Source organism: Anas platyrhynchos, chromosome 8 (assembly GCF_047663525.1).
Source record: "Anas platyrhynchos isolate ZD024472 breed Pekin duck chromosome 8, IASCAAS_PekinDuck_T2T, whole genome shotgun sequence".
NCBI classification, from domain to species: domain Eukaryota; kingdom Metazoa; phylum Chordata; class Aves; order Anseriformes; family Anatidae; genus Anas; species Anas platyrhynchos.
Genome location: NC_092594.1, coordinates 8,334,731 through 8,348,016, shown reverse-complemented (window position 1 = coordinate 8,348,016; position 13,286 = coordinate 8,334,731). Strand labels below are relative to the sequence as shown.

Genomic DNA, 13,286 nt, shown 5'->3' with positions numbered 1-13,286 from the left:
TTGTGTTTGTTTTTCCTTGTCATGAAGTGGTCTCTGTGCTGTCCTTATAAATGCTTGTGTATTGTCATTTGCCTTCATAAAAACTACACAAATTGGATACGTGATATTTTGGTCTCATACTGTGAGATGATGGAATTTATAACCCTAGGTAAATGCAAGTTATTAAAAAAAATATTAAAAAGTAAAGCCAAAAACAACACAACCTCTTTGTAGCTCCTAATGCTAAAAATCTAGCCATGGCAAATTGTGTCACTCTGAATGCCTAGTTTTGAGTTGATAAATGAGAAGCCAGGCAATGGCATTAAGTTGGTCCGTTCCATGTTGATGTTTCTTCTGGGTACATGCGTTTTTATTTTTTTCTGGCATGGTTAAATTAACTTCTTGCAAAACAAACAGAAAAGTATTATCGTTTGGTTTGGAGACAGACTTGCTTAGAAAGTATGGGTTTATGTGAAGATAGGAAAATAACTGCCTGTTAGCAGTCATATATAGTAAGTACTGTGTGTGTATGTACTGAGTGTTCTAGGTTGTATAAAATGCAAGACTTCAGACTGTTACTGTGTAACTGAAATTAACTTTCCCTAAGCTACCTATGCTTGGTATCTGAGAGAGAGAAAAGCAGTTTATGCAGTCTTCACTTGCTGAATAAACTGCGTGTTTGCAGTGTTGATGCAAATTGCTTTGCAATTTGGTCATATTGCTTCAAATAAGTGGTATCTACTTGTCTAAAGTCCTGGGTGCTTTTGGTGTATGCAATGCAATTTCATGGAACTACAGCACACTGCAGCTGCTTACCACATCCCTTATGGTCAGTACAGCAGTCTCTTTACATATCGTGCACCAAGACCCTGGAAATACTTGCCCTTTCTCATGGGAGGTAGAGAACAGATTTAGTATTAGACTGATTGAAATTGTAACTTAAACTACTCCTATAATACTGTATTTATTACCTTTGTTTAATGCAGTTCAGTATACAAGTGATACAGCTTTTTGAGTAGGTGCAGGGAGTTACAACTGGGCTGTGACTCTGTAATGTGTAATGCTGATTCCTGTTTAATTTCAGCAATTTCTTCTTGAGGAAAAAAACATGAAGAAATTATGACTGAGGAAGTTGGGGATGTTCTAGTAATGTTTTGCAAAGTTTTAGATAATCTATTTAATTTGCAAGACTACAAAACATGTTTATAGACTGGCTGGAACTTTTAACTGTCTAAATGCAATAGTATGCTTAGAATTACATAACAGTACGCTTAGAATATGTTTTTCAAGGCATCCTAGTGACTGTTAACTAACTTTACTCTTCTGCATCTTACAAAAAGACCAAAAGGCCACGTTAAAAATTCATTTTGTGAATTTGGTTTTAAACTTGCTGAGTTCCATCTATTAGTTAATTGACAGTTAATATGTTCAAAACTAATGCTTTTAATTATGCTGTGGCATCTTATTAGGTAGCAATGGTAGAGAATCCTGGCAGGTTGACCAGGCATGGGAACTGGTCTTGACCAATACTACAGATAACTGTGAATTGCAATATTGGCTGGATTTGATCTATGAGTACAGAAGATCACTGCAGGAGTGGAGAGAAAGCAGTGCAAGGGCGGGCACTTAATTTATTCCCCATTTCCAAACTTGTGTACTTGGCTTGCAGCCTTGTTTTTTTCCACTTAAGCGTGAGCATGCCTGTAAGAATTGCTTGGTACCGAGACTGTAAAGTCAAGTCATTATAGAGGGATTTTTGCATACGAGCTGATTAATTTTGACATGCAAGTTACTGTAATATAGTTCCGAAAATAGTCTGAATTAACTTCATGTGGTGAAAGTGTTACAGTTTGAGTTAAGTTTCCTAGATTCTGCTGCATTAGTGAAATTTGTAGCTGAACTGCTTCCAAGCATGTTAACAGGAGTAACAAGTGTGAGCAGGTCTCTTGCACCTTGGGCACCACCTAGTGGGAAGCCACGAATTCCTTTCCAATTCTGGTGTTTCACTTCAAGCAGAACCTGTTGGTGAATATTCTTGCCACATCTTAATGCCTGTTGCTCTTGGCAGTACTCATCGACAGTACTGCCTTATAGCTGTTTTAGGTGTTTTTCCTCCAGTTACTTTAGTTTCATTTATGGTTAGAAAAAATAATTGCATAGTGGGCTTATGGCTACATATTATATAATGCCATAGAATTTCTAAGAAGACTAACATAATCTTAGTAAAAAGCATGTGCGTTTGTATTTAAATGTTAAATAAGGTTTCTTATATCTGTTCTGTGAGCTTTGATGGCACAAATTGGACGTCTTAAATGTAAATCTTGAAGGGGCCTACAGAGTGTGTGTGCGTACGCATGTGAAGAAATTCTCCATTACAGCACTTTTTTCTAAGTGTGAATATAGAGATGGGTAGAAAAACATCCTTCTGACATCTGACCCTGGAAGCTCAAATTACATGCAACTTTAACTTTTCCTGTGCTGAAGTAATTGTAGGGAGTTTTCAGTTGAACCAGAATGACCTTATTACGGAGTCTGAAGTTCATAGTACCTTGTTTCCTGGCGTAAGGAAGGGAAATTCCGCTGTAGTTCTCTTGGATGATGTGAAAATAATGCTAATGCCCTTCCTAATATTAATTGGTATTGTTAATTTTGGTACTACTAGTACCAACCTATCTTTGTGGCATGTCCAGTCTTTAAACGAAAAAACTTGTCAAAGGCTTCTAGATGTAGTGGGTAACCAAAAGATGAAGAAGGTGATTTCTTCCTCATAGTGCCAGTGAACCAAGAACTATAGAAAGGAAGCTGTGCCTGACTTCAACAGAATGTAGAAGACCTTGTTCTGAGGTGTGTTAAGAGCGCTGGTGTTTGAGTTAAAGTGAGGGCAGGGAGATTGCTCTAATATGCTGCTGATAACTGTGCTCTGGAGTGTGGGTGTGCTAGAGTACCAGAGAGGCATTTAGTGTATATAGTTGCATGTAATCTGTTGATGACCACAATAATATTAAGAACGGTTATGACACTAAAATCTCTGAAGTTTAATATCTTATGTTTTAAGGAATAATGGGAAAAAAAAGTCTAGTTTTGTGAAGCCAAGCAAGGATTTCTTTCTTTCAGGAGTAGATGGCTGTAGAACTACATTTTAAAACTACATTTTTAGTACTTTGTATTACAGAGTTATCTCTTCAACACATGCCAAGGAAATGGTGCTTTTGTGATAAAAAGATTGGGATGGTGCTTGGAAAGCTATGTTCATGTTGTTCTGTTACAGACACTGCAGCTTAAGGCAAATACATAAAAGCAATTGTTTTTGCTGCTGAAGATGTCTGTCTTAAAGTAGAAAACTTTGAAGTTGTTTTGACTATAAACTTCTGTTAATTTTAATATGCAAGGATATGGATTTTTAAGAGCTGAAAATCACAACTTTGAACGTCTGCATGTTGTTTTTTTAAATATGTTTTGATCCTGGTTGTACTTCCTTGCCAGTCTCTCAAGACTAGGTTTGAAGGAGTGTGTTTTTTTTTTTTGTGGCAGAGTAGATAAATACTCCTAATATATTCCTTAGGTAGGCCAGGTCTAAAGACAGATTTTTAAAAAAGGGTGAGTTGTGCCTGAAACTGGATAAGTAATTTATCTTCTTACACTCAAACATTCTTATGGTACTTGTTATTTGACAATCAGACTTCTTGTAGTACAAAACTATTTATAGTAAGTGTATTTATATTGCTCCAAAATCAGATGTATTTAGTTCAGATCTGCTGTTTCCTCTCAGTTTCTTGGAAAGTACGGGAGCATTCTTTGCATTCATTCTTTTTTCATACTCTCTCATAAGGAGAATCTGGAGCAAGAAACTGAGAGTCCATTTAGGTTGCTGTCTCTATCACGTAATGAACTTGTACAAACAGCTAGGGAAGAAGAAAGCTGTTGGTTATCTTCTGCCTCCCCATTTTGCTTCATATGCTACTTACGCTCTCATATCACGTGAAGCAATTGTAGAAGTACATCAATGTTGTCTACCAGTAGTCTCCTATCATTCAAATCAGTGTTACCTTTGCTACTTGCTGAGGAAAGATAACATGCAGATTGAAAACAGTATGCATTAAATCAGTGTTGTGTAAGGGGAAGTTAAATATCCTATGATCTTTGCATATTGTGTTCCTGCTGTGTTCAGCTATACAGCTAAGCAGGATGAACACTTAACTGTTTTGAATGGATAGCCTCAATAATGTTAGACTGCTTGCATATTTGCCTTCTAATGCCTTATATGCATCCCCTCTGTTATAGCTCCCTGTAGATGTATATCCTGCGTGTTTTAAGAAATGTAATAAAAATGTAACTGTAAACTTCAGGAGTTAATTTACATGTTGAATTTTGATTAAATGGTTTAGTTGGCATGTAGAAGTATGAAAATAAAACATTTCCATGACCATGTAGTTGTATGTGGTAAATCCTTATTTTGTCCTGTTAGTCTTTAGTTTGTGCGTTGAAGTTCAGGGAATGTCATACCCTAATAGTAGCATACAGAACTGAAGACTTGTTAACTTTTTTGGCATCTAAAAACAGCTGACAAATTAAGTCATTTGCAAAAACAAAATAGGAATAGTTTTATAAAAGTTCATAGAGTATTAAAGTTGCATTGTTAATTGAGTAAAACTTCATATATAATTCAAGTATACTATTAATTTGTCACAATGTAGCTAAAAGCGCCAAAGATGTGTTGAATGACTTCCCTTTCCACTGAATTTTGAGGGTGGCTATGCCTAGACAGTAACTGGGCAGCTATGCTGTGGGGATTTCAACTTCGTTTTCCTAAATCAGGAATGTAAATGGTGATTTAAGATGGCATAGCCTGTCAGGCAGGTCTCACAGTCTGTGATGAATCTCAAGTTACATTTTCTTTCTTGAGTGACTTTAAATATTTTCTAGCTATTGACTGGAGTGAAAAGTTAAGTGGGAGTTCTGAAATCATACTAAGCATTTCTATTCAATTGGATGCATCTGTTGGAAGAGACAGTTCCACAAAATTATACTTTAGCAAGTGGAAGGATAGCTCTTACGTCAGCTCTGGCTAATCAACAGTCCAAATGGTTAGTGGTAATTAACTTGACTCAGATTGTGGGACTCTTTTTCCTTACCCCTGAAGTTTGGAAAGATCGACACTTAAGTTCTGAACTGTTGTCTTATTATTGGGGGAATGTTCAGGTGTGCAAAGCTGACTGAGGATCATCTTGGAGGAAGTCCAGTGTTGAAAAAACTGAATTTGATGTAGCCTAGGCTTCTGCCATTTGTTTAGAAGGGGTTATACTGCTACTTATGTCTGGATTTTTTCACTTTAATCCACGGGGCTTGCCTTAAAAGAGAACCTCAGAAAGAATATGTTTAGTGTGAACAATTAGGAGCAAACAGTTGGAGTGGATTAAAGAGGCAAGCCAAAGTGATAGTGCATTGAAGTACATGCATGACTTATTTTACACCCAAGGTTATGGAAGGCTTCTGTTGAATACAAGTTTGAGTAGGGATCAAGAGTTTCTTATATTAACCTTGTAAATAATTGATCTTGCCCAAGCCTCTTCTTCTGCGTATCACAAAATAGCCACAAATCCTTTTTTAATAACGATGACAAGAAAGTATTGGTGGTTGCTCATCAGTACTACTAGGGGTCTAAGTCTGGTCCTATGTGTTTGGCTGTGTGTAGGTGCTGTTGTTTGAAAGGAATAGCATTAGGGCATACTGTTAGCAGTGAGGATGGATGTGTTAGTAGGCCTCTATAAGGTAAGCAGTTCTGGTGATCTTAAGCTGATGTTCCTAATATTAAGCATTTGAATCTTTTTCACTCTAATCTGGCACATAAAACCCACTTCAAACTATCTGTGCTTCATACTAAACGTATTTCTGCAAACTTTGTAGCATAAATGCAGTTCACGATACAGTGAAGACTTTGTGCTACAGCTGGAAAAAGAGCTGGTCCAAGCCAGGCTGAGTGAAGCAGAATCCCATTGTGCCCTGAAGGAGATGCAAGATAAAGTTCTAGAGATGGAGAAGGTAAATCAAATCCAGGCTCTCCTGTGTAAAATGCTACAGGAAATAGAATATAAGTCCCTGTAAGTTTGTGTAGTTGTGTTCTACGCTTCTTATATGTTTTCTTGACTGCAAGATGCTTTTCAAAACTGAAGCTAATATAGCAAAAGAAAACATACAGAAACACCAAAAACAAACACACACACAAAAAAAAAAAAAAAAAAAAAAAAAAAACAAACAAGATCTTTCTATGAAGAAAGTTCATTTTCTCCTGTTCCTGAAGCCCACTACCCTGGAAAACAGATTCTGGTGGAGTCTTTATAATTAATGTTAACTGTTTCAAAACTATATCTTGCCATGAGCAGTTGTCTTATGATAGGCTTTGAAGTGACGTGAAATCCACAAATAGTTTGGGGATGAGGGAGAAGAAGGAAGAGGTCAGTGATACCTTTTGCAGATGTTAAGTTCTTGAGTCTCTCCCATCTCCTGTTATGGCCAGGGAAAGAATATCTACTGTGCTTAGCATCAAAATCTCTACTGCTTTTTGGGTGACATCTCAGCTTGTAATTTTCTATGCTGAAACTCCAGTTGTACTTAAACCATCTGTCAAACAATTTTTATTTGAAAAAAAAAAAAAACAAAAAACCCCACAACAAAACAAAGAAAACACAAAAACCCCTGCAAATAGAATAGAAGAAATCCAACTGACCTTACATAAAGCTAACTATTTAGATTATAATGCATTGGCTTGGGAAATGGTTTCCCCATGGAAGCCCTAAAAAGCTCTGTACTCAAGAATGTGGCCAGAACTTACTGGTTAACTCCACTGGATTGATCTCACTAAGATTTCACTTTTTTGTTTACCTAAGGAGCTTGTTCGGGAACCTGACAGGCTAGTAGTGTGGTAGTTTTTACTCTATTGAATGCTTATAAGAATTCATCATCTAAGTGATTTTTTTTCAGAGTTCTGTCGGTTCTTAAATTTGTCAGTATTTACATCCTATGGTTTGAAGCAGATACTAATAAATGGTGTTTGTGTTCATCTTAATATATTACTTAAGAAAATCTGGCAACTGTGACAGTACTAAGCATCTACAAAAATACTTGATTTTACAGACAACTACTACTGAAAAGCGTAGTAGAAAGTGAAGTACAGTTCAACTTTTGAGTATTTGGTGACCAGTGACACAATGTAGGCCAACTGTAGGTAGACCATGTCCTTCTTCCTCTCTGTTTCTTTTACTGACTTTCATTATTATGCTTTCATCATTGTTTACTTGCCCCACGTGATTCCTGCAGTGTGTTTTGCTGTTTTCTGTTTAGCTTTCTCCAGTCTACCTTTTCTCATGTTATTTGTAAACATCCATGCACTTTCAGCATCTGTAAGAGCTTTCCTTGACTAGTTATTGTTTTAAATATTAATGGTTGGTTCCTTTTGTCAACACACCTTTTTTGCCTTTTGAAAAAGGCAGATGACCTACTTCGCAAAAACTGAACTTCCATTTATTATTTTTTTCTTCTACGTCTAAATAAGAGTTGTAAGTCTAAATAAGAGATATAAATCTAAAGGTATAATTTCAATTTCTCACTTGCTTTACCTTTATCGACTGGTTCAAAATCTTTCATGCTGATCTCTGTACTGTTGATGACATGCCAAGAATAGTGTAAATAATGCTTTTTTAGGGATCCTATCCAAGGAAACCTGGAAGTCAGAATACTTAAAAACCCTTAACTTGTATCTGTAGTTGATGAAGATGCCTAGGCTCACTGCATGCAGGAACTTAGATATTTAAGGGATTTTATTTTGTAAGGGTTAAGTCATTTAAGAAGTTTTGGTTAACAATAAAAGTTATTCCATGTATAACTTTTTTTGAGTGGGTCTCACCAAGAGTTTTATTCAAATACATACTTAAGAGGATGTTCATTGTTCCAGAGGAACAGCTCCCTCCCTGATGAGGAAAATGTTGCTAGACTACAAGAAGAACTGATAGCAGTAAAATTACGAGAAACAGAAGCTCTGATGGGTCTCAAAGAACTCAGGCAACAAGTCAAAGATTTAGAAGAACACTGGCAGGTATATGTAGCAATATACTGTTACTTTTTTTTTTTCTTTTTATTGGTGATAATAAAGCAATAGACTGAAAACTTAAGATATGTCAAATAAGTGAGTTATTATGAATCAAGCCTATGAGGTAAGAAAAATTCTAAATTAAATTGCCACAAGAATGTTATAGATGGCAGAAAGGCCTGTGCTACCAACCATTCTGGTAGAAAGGAAGTACTTGATCCATATTCCCACTTGCTTAAATTTTAATAAAAGCCAGAAGTAAGCAAAGCTCTCTTTCAGGATATACTTGCAATTAGCTGAGTTACTGTAGTTGGGAAGTACTGTCCTTGGCTTTTTAACTCTGTTCTTAAAGCTAGTTAATTTGCATGGCTTTCTAGTTTGAGGAAAAACTGTAGCACTCTTAGCAACTGTGTATCATACAGCTGAGACACCACCAGTTCTTTGAAAGAAACAGCTTAAGTGAAATTAGGGAACATCAGGAAAGATAACTGCTGATAAACCTGATGTGTTTTTTAGCGTCATCTAGCTCGCACCACTGGAAGATGGAAAGATCCTCCAAGAAAAAATACAGTGAATGAGCTACAGGATGAGCTGATGACAGTCCGATTGAGAGAAGCAGAAACACAGGCTGAACTAAAGGAGACCAAACAAAGAATGATGGAGATGGAAACACAGGTATGATATTGAATGCTAGCATGTGTCAATTGATCTGATTGGTATCAAATGACAAATATCAGTTACTGGTCTTTCACCATCTATGAGTGTGAAAAAATGTCTTGTGGTTTTTTTTCAGCTGTTTTTTCCCATTTCCCAACTGGTGGATTAGGAGGAAGAACTTGGTGCATACTTAGTGCAGTTTAATGTCTCTTACAGTACTAAGCTTTCTTAATTTCTAATTTGGACTAATTAGTGGACTCTATGTGAATGTGAGTCTTAATTCATTAAATTGTAACTGGTAAAATAACAAAAGTTCACTTCAGTTATTTCCAGTCTCACAAGCCTTCACCTAATTGTTGATTCACGTAGCACTGTCACTTTAAGAACTGGAATTACTGCTTACTTCTGTTGAAATTGCCTGTACTGGACCCTCTGCTGAGGACATGAATGTGATTACTAAAATGGACTCTGAGCAGAACAACTGCATGTTGTCAGTTCTTAGCAGAAGTTTTAGCTTTAATGTGCCAAAAAGGAAAAGAATGATCTAGCATTGTTGAGATACGCAGAAAAGGGGGGAAAAAAAACTTGTCCGTAAGATCTTTCTTTTGCAACTACAGTATGTTAACCAAACAAATCAGAAAGTGCATTAAGATTTCTAAATTCATATTACATTTGTGAACTCTGAAATGACTCAGTTAGCAGAATGCGTTGTTGATTGAGAAGTGTTTGTAACAGGATTTTGAGAAATCTTCCCATGCTAAATGTAACTGATACTTGAGGGAGGTATGCAAACAAAAACTTGTCAAGCTTTGGCAATCCCAGAAACCAGGAGAGAATGTAAATAAGTGCTACTGAAGAGCGATGAAATGATTGTAAAGTATGTGATGGCTTACTACTGACAGAGGACCACTTCTTGTTATAGTAACTTAATAAGTTTCATCTTGCCTTAACTTCTAAAACTTGCTGAAGTGTTAATACTGTTTCACAGCAGCACTAATGTGTTTTTGTTTTGTTGTTTTTCCCCTATTAGTTTTAGTCAGTAGGGGGCATAGGTATCCTGTAATGCAGAGTACATGTTGTAATTGCAAGACCTCTAGGTAGTTCTCACTTTAGTGTTAGGCAAGTCCCTGTGCATGCTTATGCTGTCCAGCTGTCATTTGAAAGAAAGGCAGTGGTTCTCGAGTTGTGTGCTACTCTGTGCATAGCTTCACTTAAGAAAAGCACGTTAGTACAAGACAATCTTAACTATGGTGCCATATTACTTTAAGGTATTCAATGGAACGGGAACTGTGCACACAGTATTTCTGCCATACCTGATGTTTCTTGGTTATGTCAGCTTGTAGCTGTGATTGGGATGCAAGTTCATAATCTTTGACTTTACTAAGCATGAGACCAGTAGAAACAGATGTACAGCAGCATTGTGCTGATGTTTTTACAGTGAATCTTACATTGTTTAAGAACTCTTTAAGTATCCTGGCTGATGTTTAAAACTTTTCTGATTTGCATTTAGAAAGAAAATTCTGAATGCATTTCCATCAAGTCTTTCTATAGTGAATGATCTGTCAAGTCTGTCTTGTCAGACTTAAGGGAAGTAAATTAATCTTACAATAATATTTCCTTACCATACGTCTTTTTCTTTCTTGTTATAAATGTCAGAGTCAGATCAATAATAACCATTTGCGAAGGGCAGAGCAGGAGGTTACCAACCTACAAGGGAAGGTACAGTATCTTTCTGCACAGAACAAAGGACTTCTTGCTCAGCTGAATGAAGCAAAACGAAGACAAGCAGAGATTGAATGTAAGGTAAACAGCATGAGTAGAATTTGTCCGCTAATGCATATGTAATTTTAGTATTTTCCACTTATGTTGAATAGAATTGAGTTCTAACTAAGGAGTAAAATCACAAAACCAAAACTTTCTTTACTAATTTGATAGTGTCATCTTGAATTTACCATCTCAAAATCATTTGAGTTTTTGACAGAGCTGCTTCTTTGTGGTCCCACAAAGATAAGCTTTTACTTCAAAATGCGGTTCTACTCAGAAAAGTGTCTGTGCAATATATAAAATACTCTTCTGCTCAACAGATTCTGATCACTGTGTACTGTCCTCAGTGACAGAAGAGGTTAATTACTTCAACACTGGCTATTACTGTAGAACTAGCTTAGGTTTAAAGAAGGGAGTAAAAGTAGTATTTGAATGGAGAGGTGTACAGAAAGGAGTGTTATGGTATTAATTGCCTAAAAAGTAACTAGCCTTTAAGAGATCAGCCTAAAATAAAATGGGTAAGAAAGTAATGCTTATTACTGTCAGTGCACAAGAGCTTTATCTGATGCTTGGGTCTCAGATTAATTTTGTAAGTAAATCCATAACCAATCCTTAATAACTCACCTTATAAACTGTGCATATGATTTGGAAAAGCAATAAAGGATTAGTCTTACAAGGTTTTTCTTCTAACTTGGATGAAATTGTTTCAAGATTCTTTGAAAATAGCAGTTAATAACCAACAAATTAATGTTACTGTATGTCAGTACTAGTAGATACTGAAACTTGTTTTGCAATTGCTGTTAAAAAGATTACAGTTTACATCGTGTCAATTTTATAATGTAAAACAAAAGGCTACCCATTTGATGTATATGCACTATCTGGAGTTCTACTGCTTAACTGTTAGACTGTGACCTGTTCTCTTTAAATACATTTTTCGCTGACTGTGTTGAAAGGTGGTTAAATTTAATTTGTTGAAACTACCTTTGTTCAACATAGCTTTAACTTGTTCCTTTTTCCCTCTTCCTCTGACACTTTTGTTGCAAGATATTGTGACCTTATTCTGCAATCTGTACAAACAATTCAATTTTTTATAGATTTAATAAGAATGCTGTCATCAAAAATTAAACCATATTGAACAATATACACAAGTTTAACTCTTTAAATAGGACATAACTTAGTATTGAACTTAACACTGCTATTTCAAAATTATGAAAAAATCTATTTCAAACTATATGATAATATACTAATAAGTTAAAAATGAGAGAATATTAAAAGCCTTTGTACTTTAGTTTGTTTTGATTCATTCTCCTCGGTCTCCACATGCAAGTTACGGAAAGGATGTTTTTTTTAGCTTAACCTAAGATTTATGACGAGTTTTCTTTTCTTCTAGAACAGTCTCTCCTAGGTTTCTGTCTCCTTATCTCTATACCCCAAACAAGCTACTGGTTGGGATTGTTTAAGGTTGTTTCACTATCAGGAAAGTGAGACTTTAAAATTAAAGTGAACTTGAAGTAAAAACTGAAGTAGAAAGAAGCATTGTTATGATGGCTGAGCCAACATCTTGTAACAGCACTGCCTTTTTTTAAATTGGCTGGGTTTATGAGAAACTGGCATATCCTCTGACTATGTAATGTACATACAAGTGTGAAGGACTGATGTCCAGCAAAAACAACACTTGCCTTATCTACAGCCCTTCTAGAAGTAGATTCAGTGCCTGTCACTTTACTATATAGTGTTGCTACTGACTTAGATTTGGCTTGACAGTAGCAGCTAGGTTGAATTGAGAAGACACTTGCTGTGTAAATACCTGGAATAAGGCAATTTAATATGTCAGTGATGCAACAGGAAAATCTATGATTTTTCAGGTAATGTGATTGAGGAATCAAGACACTGTTTCTGTAGCACTAAATATTTTTTTTTGAAGTTCTACTCTGCATTTCCTTAAATATGGCAGTTTGTTTTTCCTGATTCCATTAGAAACTTTTATTTTTTTGTTTCCCCCCCTCCTGTTACTTCAAATTATCTGAAGCATGCTCTAGTTTTATTTGTCATCACAACTTTGCTAGGTAGTGAGATTTCTACTTAAAGGTTTATCAAAAAGACATTTGTATTTTCAACTCCTCAGTTCTTCTATGTAAAAAGAGCTAGTGTATTAGTTCTGGAGCTTGTATTTCTTTAAATAATAGCTTAAATTAAAACTTGTGTAGCAAGCGTGCATCTCATACCACCTATACAGTAATTGTTTCCTGTCACTGTGTCCTGTTATGTCTTTCCTTTAATCTGAATGCTGCTTCTACAGCAAGAATTTAATTTCAAACTTTCTTGAAATATAGCACTAATATCTCTAATCGGTTATGTTAAGGAATTTACAACATAAGATTTGTGCCCTCATCCCAGTCTTGTCTTTCCTCATATCAACTTCTGTGGTAATTATTGAGAACATACCGCGTTTCAGTGATAAAGCCATCAGCACCATCTAGAACGACACTATTGACTCATCTCAGATACTCAAGTCAAACCAAGTCAAAGAGTCATTTAGCTTTCAGTTAAATTCATGCAATCCTGTGGACTTGTGGGTTTTGCTTTGTGTGGGCAATCGTGCAGCAGAATTTAGCAATAATGGCTAAATTTTGGCTGGCACAGGATAGATTCCTCTGAAATGAAATCAACTGATTACAAATGCTGTTAATTGGATACTATAGAAGATGCACTTTCGTTACAGCAATCTTTAAAACAAATGACATCTTTTCAGGTAGCTATCTTGGATAAACTTTGGCATGTTAAATTCAGTCTCGATCAAACT

The 13,286-nt window shown here is 35.9% G+C and overlaps 1 protein-coding gene across 10 annotated transcripts in view; it reads left to right on the top strand.

Annotated features, from left to right (window-relative positions):
• Positions 1-13,286, top strand: part of EVI5 (ecotropic viral integration site 5) — a 74,232-nt gene that overhangs the window by 27,993 nt on the left and 32,953 nt on the right. For 7 of the 10 annotated variants that reach the window (XM_038182795.2, XM_038182793.2, XM_038182791.2 and 4 more), the window contains 4 exons: positions 5,884-6,018; positions 7,928-8,068; positions 8,579-8,737; positions 10,376-10,522. In XM_038182795.2, the coding sequence (XP_038038723.1) occupies positions 5,884-6,018; positions 7,928-8,068; positions 8,579-8,737; positions 10,376-10,522 (582 nt within the window). The remainder of the gene's footprint in view (positions 1-5,883; positions 6,019-7,927; positions 8,069-8,578; positions 8,738-10,375; positions 10,523-13,286) is intronic. The other 3 variants (XM_038182797.2, XM_038182794.2, XM_038182792.2) reach the window with 2 other exon arrangements.